Here is an 8917-nt window from a genome sequence, read left to right on the forward strand (position 1 = left end):
AACTGAAGTTTTTTGTATGAAATGCAACAGAAAAAATTGAAGAAAAAAATCTTGTTTTTGAAAACTTGGCATGAGATGTAATGTGTTACTGAAAGAAAATGAAGGTCTTTATTCAAGTGAACTTGACCTTAGTTAAATATAGTTTATTTATTTTCAACGTGTGATGAGTCTGAGTCGTTATTTATGCATTAAATAATAATATGAAGTACGGATTCTTACAGAATCCCCAATAAACAGAGAAATAAATAAATGGCTTGATAAAGTGATTGATGTACAGAATATTGCATCCATAACTTTCACAGCTTATTTGGTTATACTGTAACATAAGTAAATGTTTATCATTTTAAACTGTATTTATGTAATTTATCCATTTCATTTCTAATTTTATCGTTAGTTTCTTTTTTATATCATTTTTTCATACAGTCTATTTTCTATAATTTGAATTTATTTAATTTTTTTTTATGTGCTGCCACATTTTTCAATCATACATTAAACTGTTTCCTCCAAGCCATTTATTTATTTCTGTTTATTGTCAATTATGTCAGTTTTCTGAAAAAGTATTTGTTGTTTTTCAGATTTCTTCTACCACCAGACTTGACCAGAGCTTCAAACTCATTTTGATATTAAAGATTGTTTCATTAAAGTCATAAATTGTGGTTTAATTTAAGGGATATTTTTTTGCCCTTAAACATAATTCCTATCAAATCAAATTCAAGAATATTCTAAGCTTATGTAAATCAACATTTTTGTTCAAATTGATTTTAAAAAGTACTTGGAAGTAAAATAATTTCTCAATTGAACTATTACTTTTTTGTTTAAAGTTACTTGTAAGTTAGTTTTGTAGTATTTTTAAGTGAACTAAGATATTTGCACTAGAAACTAGACAAAAATACTTGGAAAGATTTTGTGTTTTTGCGATGTAATTCTCTAGAGCAGCAACTTTTAAATGCATACCTGCTCTAAGACATCTGAGTAAAATGACTGAATTCCCTCAGGCACTTCTAAAATGGCGTCTTTGGGCCATAGATGGAAGTAAAAGGAGTAAATTTCCACACAAAAAAAAAAATTTCTAGAAATAACGGTTTCAAAAGTCAAAAATGTTGGACTCTTGAAAGCTGTCTGGTTGGTTAGAATGATAGAGTAGGAGATGAAACCCTTATTATGACTTTCCCCTTCTCCCTCTGCATCCATGAAGGCTCCTTTTCAACTCCTCTGGTGTTTGAGGTCAAAGTTCAGGTATTATTTGAGCTTTTGTGATGCTAATCATCTGATCCCAGTTGTAAAAACAATACCTTGTTTCCACGGTTACTCATCATAAGAACGCTCTGAAAGTAAGAGCTGCACAGCATCCAGAACCAGAGGGAATAATTGTCCAAACGGGTGAAAAAATGAACAAAAACAAATGAGAACTAACAAAGCTTCTGCATGAAAGTTTTTTTTTTTTTTTTTACTGCTTTTCTTTTATCAGACATGCTTAACTCGCTTTGACAGTTCTCTTTAAATCTGGAGGATTTATCTTAAAGTATTAATGTGATTTTAATAAGCTATTTAACCGTGTTTAAATTGTGCGAGTAATTTTCCTCTGTCCAGCATTCACGTTCATATTTTAGTCCGGTAGGGGGCGGTACAAGCACCAGCTGGTATGCTAGCCTCCAACATTCCAAGACGAGAAGAAGAACCTGCTAGCCGTTGGAGTTGAAGTCGTTGCGGAAAGACATGCGGGAGTTAGATTAACGTGCGTGTTAGTGGCGGTTAAATAACTTTATCCTGTAAAACGTTTCTTCCTGTCCCTTCGCTACAACCACCGGCCTCTGATAGAGACCGCCGGAGTTGGGTTTTCTCGAAGCGGAGTTACGAAAATCAACAGAGGAAGGTAAGGCCGGCTAACGCGTGCTGCCGCCCGCCATTGTTTATGAGCCGGGCCTGGACTATTTCCTGGATTTAACCGTTTAATAATAATCGCGTATTTAAACACTTATGCATTGTTCAGTCGTGTTTTCATCTAAAGTTGTTTAAACAGACCTTATTTTTCTATTGGGCATAAAACACGGAGATAATAGGCAGGGAAATGGAGACACTAGCACACATTTACATTCTGCACCTCACTTTCTGTTGCATCAGTATTACAGTAAATAAATCTATCTAGAAAGGTGTAAGAGATTGTTTTTCAAAAACTGTGGAGATCTTTATGAAGCCTAGTTTAATAATAATAATAATAATAAATGCACAAACGCCGTTTGAGAGCCACCAGTCCAATAAGTCTGGTGGTAGTTACGAACCCTTTAGCTCAGTCCGTGTCTTAAACTATGTTTAAAAATAAAATAAAAATATATATATATATTTTAAAAATATATATTTATATAAAAAAGGGCAGGTTTAATGGGTTTTAAACCTGCCATCATGGCGTCGGACCACCTGCAGCAGCGGTAGACACGCAGGGCTGGTTTCAGTACTTTCGGGTTTCGGTTCGTGTCGTTGCATGAAGAATCCACACAACTAAACGGTAAATAGTTTGCGGTTGGTTAACGGAATCCCGTTCGGGTTGTGGCGGCAGGCAAAACCCCGTTTCCATGGAGACGGTCTGTTTACCTCCCGCGCGCTCCTCGACGGGAGGAAAAATGCAAACATGGAGACAAAAAGCTAAACAATGTGGTCAAAACCCTCTGAAAACGCAAAATCTCAACTGTCAAGAAATAACTAGGATATTCTCAGTTGTCAACATGATTATTGGGATAAATTTACGATAGTAAATATTGTACAGATTGTAAGATATTTTCTGAAATTCTAAAGTAAAACAAAAAAAAAATGCTACAAAAAAGTCCTCTTGAGTTTGAGGTGACAAATTTATAAAAAGTACATAATGTCAGCCCAAATTCTAATTTAAAATGGTAAATGTATGACTTTAATCGTGGAAAATTATAAGAGAATATGAGAGAATGTAATAAAGTATATTTCATCATATTCTCATTTTCCATCCATCCATCCATTTTCTTGACACCCTTGTCCCTCAGTGGGGTCAGGAGGGTTGCTGGTTCATCTCCAGCTGGCGTACCGGGCGAGAGGCGGGGTCACCTGGACAGGTCGCCAGTCTGTCGCAGGGCAACACAGAGACACACAACCATGCACACACACACACCTAGGGGCAATTTGGAGAGACCAATTAACCTGATAGTCATGTTTTCGGACTGTGGGAGGAAACCGGAGTACCTGGAGAAAACCCACCATGCACAGGGAGAACATGGAGACTCCATGCAGAAAGACCGGGAATCGAACCCAGAACCTTCTTGCTGCAAGGCAACAGCTCTACCAACTGCACCACTGTGCAGCCCAAACATTTTTTTCATTTTGTACCATTTAAATGTTTAGTCTAAAGAAGACATATTCCGTCATTTACATAAAAAAGAACCAGAACCGTCTTGTTGGACCCAGCTGTGTTTCTGTGTGTCAACATGTTTTCATGTTTACTTCGTCCCAGCAGCTGAGGAGCGATGTCGTACTACTCGTCGTCCCGGAGCTCGTCCCGGGCCACCGACTGTAAAGTTTACGTCGGTGACCTTGGTAACGGCGCCGCCAAAGGGGAGCTGGAGCGGGCCTTCAGTTACTACGGGCCCCTGAGGACCGTGTGGGTGGCCAGGAACCCGCCTGGCTTCGCCTTCGTGGAGTTCGAGGATCCCCGAGACGCAGAGGACGCGGTCAAAGGCATGGACGGGAAGTAGGTCTCGTCCTCCATTAAACAGGTTTTTAGTAGAACATGTTAGGATTTCTGCTCTCTGAACTCATGGCGGCCCTTCATTCCCAGGATCCTTTGTGGCTCCCGTGTGCGTGTGGAGATGTCCACCGGCATGTCCAGGAAGGGCCGCGGGCGCCCCAGCCGCCGCCAGTTTGACCCCAACGACCGCTGCTACCAGTGCGGGGACCGGGGCCACTACGCCTACGACTGCTACCGCTACAGCAAGAGAGGCAGACGCAGCAGCAGGTGGGGGCGGGGCCGTGCTAGCCGCTTAGCGCCTGTCAGCTCGTTAGAGCAGCGCTGACCTGGCCGTCTTTCTGTTCCAGGTCCCGGTCCAGATCCCGATCCCGCTCACGGTCCAGGTCCCGCGGACGGCGCTACCGCTCTCACTCCCGCAGCCGTAGCCGCAGCTACAGCCGGTAGGTCGCCATGGAAACGGGCAGGCCACCAGGAATGCTAACCAAAAAAAAAAAATCTGCACAGTTTGGTTAGCTAGGAGTCGGCTGTGATGCTGAATCACGGCGGTCCGACCGGCGCTAACCGTTTCTTCCGTCTGTTTACCAGGAGCCGCCGCAGATCGCCGTCATACTCCAGACGCAGAAGCAGGTGAGGCCGCAGCTTCCTGACCGCAGACACGCTGCGACCCGGCCGGCCGGCCGGTTCTGGCTGCTCTAATGAAAACATTCTCTGCTTCTGCATCATCAGGTCTGGCTCCCCGGCCCGGTCCAAGTCCAGGACTCCTGTGAGAAGGTATGCAGTGGACGGGGCTGGGGTCAAGGGTCAGGGTCCAGCCTGACCTCTGACCCCTCCCTGGTCCTTCAGAACATTGTTGCTGTTCAGTCCCAGTTCTCCTCACACCGACGGAAAATGTTTTGAGTTTTTACTATGAATCATTTTTATTTCTCCTCATTTTGTTTGTGTTTTGATTCAGTTTACTTGTGGAAACTGATTTCCACTCTGGTTTCCAGTAACAACATGTGCAGCTGGTTTTAAGGTGACGTTGTGGTTTAGTAAATATGCTGGGAATGTGAGATCACTCGATTAGTTTTTTTCCCCTCGTGTTTACAGTAACGCTGATAAAATCATAATTAATTTCTTCCTTGCGGAAAATGACCGACTTCCTTCCAAACTGGTTCCAGTTCTCGGTTCGGTTGGATCCTCTACTGCAGGGGTTAAACTCGATACGCCACAAGTTTTTACTGGAACTTCTAGACTCTGGAGCTTTTTAGATTACAGTTGTTTTTAATATTATTTCATCAGTCAAATCAGTTGTTTTGTTTCTTACATGAAGGTGAGAATATATTTATTATCGGCTGCGGCGGCAGCGAGGTTTTAATGTTTTAACGGTTTGTTAATCAGTAGTTTTATTTTTTTTGCCACTACCGGCCCTTTAAGACATTGTTGACCTCGATGTGGCCCAAGTGGAAGAGTTTGCTGTGCTAACAGACTGGGCGAGGCGCTTCCAGCGGCTCCAAGTTGGAAACCCATACTGGTTTTTCCCCAGCACTGGAGTGGTTTGGTGCAGTAAAACTGATCCGGTCCTGGGAATGCTCCCCGGATGCAGAGCGTCAGGATGAGTCCGGCGTGATAAATGTGATTTCTTCATGTTTAGTTTTTGTTTTTGTCTCCCAGCCGCTCCAGGTCCCGCTCTCGGTCCGGCTCTGCCCCCAGGGGGCGCTCTGCGTCTCGCTCCCGCTCTCGATCGCCGTCGGCCAACCACAAGCGGGCCAGGTAAATCCTCAGTGTGTGTGTGTGTGTGTGTGTGGCAGCACAGGGCAGTGGGAGGGGTGATATGTGTGTAGAGGGCAGGTGTTCAGGTCAGAGTGAGCCATCTTAGCCAGGGCGCCGACGGCCAGACGGAGGATCCGAAGACTCCACAGCTTCCTCACCGCTGGTTCAGGGAAAGTTCAGCGGAAGGAAGACCTGGGCTCTTGTGCTCTCTGTTCCAGATCGGCTCTGATCGGGAACAGGGAGCACAGGAAGATGACGAGCCGCCACGACACCGGCTCTCCTGCAGCCACTCTTAGCTAACGCAGACAGACATTAGCAGAAGCTAGCAGACAGAAGGTACTTAGCTGAGTTTGGCTAGCTGAGGGCAGCTTTGCTAGGTGAGATCAGCTAAATGAGCACCAGTGGTGTGAGTTGGGGTGAACATCTTTGCAGAACGTTTTGTTTATTTTTCATATTTTCTTTAAAGCGTGTGGTGGGAGCTGAGCACTGCACAGACACCGCCGCTGATCCCAGGCCCAGGGTCTGCCAGCTGGCGGTGTGCACAGCCTGCGGGAGGGTGACTTAAGCGCTGACCTGAGATCAGCCTCCGCCTGCGTCTGACGTTAGACAGCGAGACAGAGGTCGACCTACCGACCGACCCCTCGCCCCTAGAGCCAGCCGGCCAGCCTTCAGAGCCGGGCTTTAAAAACCCGTTCCCCACCTACCAGAACCCCCCTACCTACCAGAGTTCTTCGCTTCGGTCTTAGCTTCTGAGCGTGAGACACAGAGCTGACGAGAGATCAGACTTCAAGAGCGTCTCCGAGTTGTAGTCGTCCGTCCTTCAGTCCTTTGATCCTTCGCTTCTCTGTACTTGTTGTTTCTGCCGCTGTCTCCAAAGGTAACCAACCCCCCACCCCCTGACTAAGCTCATGTTGATGGTGACAGAACATGTTGAGCCGTTAAAAAGCGAGCATGTGTGGCTGGATGTGGGAGTGAGTGAGTGGACGTGTGAATGTGTGTCAGGCTGACAGACAGGAAGGAGGGCGTTAGCCGCCCGCCGCCACAGCTTCTCATTCTGACATGAAATCTGTTAGCGCAGCTTAAAGGCGCCGCACGGTCGACCCAACTGCCCAGATCAGCTCTCTGACGCTGCGTTTACATCATCAATGTGTCGGTGTTCTGAAGATGTCGGGAAAAAGAAAACTATTTCACAGTAAAGCTGCAGGATGTAACTTTTATAAAATGTTTTTTTTACATATTTCTTTAAACTCATCATGTTGTGACAATTTAATATGACACAGATAATCTGTGAAAACATTGGTCTCCTCCCTGAGCTAACACTGCTTCCTGAAGAAATGCACCAAAAATAACCAGTCAGAGCCAGGAGGAGGGGCTTAGCGCTGTCAGTCATCCTCATGTACTCGCTGCTAAATGTGCTAATGGCGAAGAAACGATAGGAAAACCATTTATCCGCCATCATTAGAGACTATGCTGCAACTAGCTTTAGCATTCACAACGGCTATGCTAGCTGCAGTGCAGGAGAGAGCAAGGGAGTGATGGAGCGCCACACACAGGTGATTGACAGCGCTAAGACCCGCCTCCTGGCTTTGATTGGTTGTTTCTAGTTCATACTGGGAGGAGACAGAGGAGATTTTTTATTTTATTTTTTTCTTCCAGATTATTTGACATGGCAAACTGTCATGACATGGTGCCTGTTTTTTTGTAATAAGTGATTTGCCGTCATTAGACTGGTCACAAAAACAAATATTTCTGAATGATAAATTGTTCCAAAGGTTATTGCGATAAACAACAATATTGTTGCTTTGAGACCATTTGAAAGTGATAAAATTGTAATTGCCAGGTCATAAATGTCAGTAAGGATTTGTTCTTAAAACTCACCTGGTTAAATAAATCAATAAACTTTAAATTCTGAAGAACATTCAACGCTTTAACTGGAAGACATTTTAAATATGAAAGTTTGTAAAGAAGATTGTCCTTCAGAATAAAAGCCTGTTGAGACCAAAACACCAAACTAAACTTTTAACGTCTAGTTTTTGATAGAAAGAGAAAAACAATAAATGATTCAAAAGGAAATTATCAAGCTCATTTTAATTTGTAATGCGACTATTTGATTTATTGTGACAGGCAGACTTGTTAATTGTAAATCGCATAAAAACCCGGAAGCGTCGCTGCGGCGGTGAAACGGCGTAAACCCGTCTGGACAGTTGGCTCGGCCGCGCCGGCCCTTTAAACTGACTTTAGCCCTGGTAGTTTTTGCAGTGCAGAGAAGCTGTAGGTGTGTCTCCCCGTCTGCTGCCGCCGCAGGCTGACCCCGGTCCCTTTGTGTTTCAGTCGCTCCCGCTCAGCGAGTCCGGCCCGGAGCCCCACGCCTGCAGACGACTGAGCCACCAAGACTCACAGCCAGCAGCAGTTTTCCTTTGGTTCTGGTATCGGTCCGTGTCGTCTCATTATTTCCAGATCTATTTTTGTTTGGGTTTTTTTTACCGCCAGGACTGCCGTCTCCACAGCTCCACATGCCCCGGGTTGTATAAATAGGAGTAGTTTTAACTGTTGCTGCTGTGTAAGCAATCTGTATTTTGAAAAGCGTAGCAGAGACGGGAAGCGACACGTTTAGGACGTTTGACTTTGAGCTGTAAAACTCGGATCTTCCAGCAGGAAATGGGCTGAGGAGATGAAATGAGCTGAAGTATTAAAACATCCTGAGTTTTTCTGTTGGTCTCCTCTTCACAGGGACACTTGTTGCTCTGCATGCCTTTAGATTTAAAGTCACCTTGTTTTCCTGCTTTCCCTTCATGAAGCTGCCTGAATAATGTGATTCCCCCCCCGAGTTTGATTCATTGCTCTGACCTAATTTTAAAAACACAAGCGAGGCTCATGTCGGGCAGCTGTTTGCTTTTCTTTCTGTTCTCGGCTGTAGAAGTGAAAGTGTGGCAGTTTTATTTTGGAATAAACCTCTTCAACACATCCTGCGGCTGCTCTGTGCGTTTCTGTTCATATCCTGTCAGATTCAGACATTGACGTTGTGCTAATTTAATATTTTAAACCTTTTCTTCTCAAGCTGTTGCACAACTGGGCTACCTCTACAGAAATGCAGGGTAAATAAAAATGAGAACCACAGGCCACGTTCAAGGTTTTATCTGTGACCAACGCAAGGCGAAGCAATTATTAAACTAATTTAGTAACTGATTAATAATTTTAAAAAAAGCCAAAGCAAAGCAGAGCTTTTCACGTTGGAATAATTTTTACCTGCATCGTTTGATACAAATACCAGCTGTACACTACAGGAATGCTGTTCTATCATTTAGGATATGGAATGTTTTATTTTAAAAAGGAATTGAATTGGTTTAAAAATGTGTTTCTAATGTATTAAATAAGTACTGCACTAGGGCTTTTGTAGATGGGACAAAATTGCAAATTCTGCCAAAAAAATACTGCTCAAAAAAATAAAGGGTTCAC

The 8917-nt window shown here is 44.0% G+C and overlaps 1 protein-coding gene across 3 annotated transcripts; it reads left to right on the forward strand.

The window, feature by feature from the left end:
• Positions 1-1650: 1650 nt before the first annotated feature.
• On the forward strand, positions 1651-8426 carry srsf7a (serine and arginine rich splicing factor 7a). 3 transcript variants are annotated; one of them, XR_001777240.1, is made up of 9 exons: positions 1651-1873; positions 3479-3712; positions 3800-3976; positions 4057-4149; positions 4295-4336; positions 4436-4480; positions 5363-5461; positions 5928-6338; positions 7793-8426. XR_001777240.1 is itself a non-coding variant. In XM_008426679.2 (8 exons), the coding sequence occupies exons 2-8, from the start codon at positions 3489-3491 to the stop codon at positions 7842-7844; spliced, it is 732 nt and encodes a 243-aa protein (XP_008424901.1). In that variant the 5' UTR covers positions 1651-1873; positions 3479-3488; the 3' UTR covers positions 7845-8426. The 3 variants fall into 3 exon arrangements, 2 of the variants coding, with proteins under 2 accessions (XP_008424901.1, XP_008424900.1); XM_008426679.2 differs by lacking the exon at positions 5928-6338; XM_008426678.2 differs by lacking the exon at positions 7793-8426 and having other exon boundaries at positions 3476-3712; positions 5928-7088.
• The last annotated feature ends 491 nt before the right edge of the window (positions 8427-8917 follow it).

This window comes from Poecilia reticulata, linkage group LG13, assembly GCF_000633615.1.
Source record: "Poecilia reticulata strain Guanapo linkage group LG13, Guppy_female_1.0+MT, whole genome shotgun sequence".
Classification (NCBI taxonomy): Eukaryota; Metazoa; Chordata; class Actinopteri; order Cyprinodontiformes; family Poeciliidae; genus Poecilia; species Poecilia reticulata.

Excerpts from the sequence above, each read along its gene's own strand:
- srsf7a (XM_008426678.2), top strand. The coding sequence starts at position 3,489 with ATGTCGTACTACTCGTCGTCCCGGAGCTCGTCCCGGGCCACCGACTGT. Across the intron at positions 3,713-3,799 it reads GTCAAAGGCATGGACGGGAA|GATCCTTTGTGGCTCCCGTG; the intron begins GTAGGTCTCGTC and ends CTTCATTCCCAG. Across the intron at positions 5,462-5,927 it reads GCCAACCACAAGCGGGCCAG|CGTGTGGTGGGAGCTGAGCA; the intron begins GTAAATCCTCAG and ends TTTTCTTTAAAG.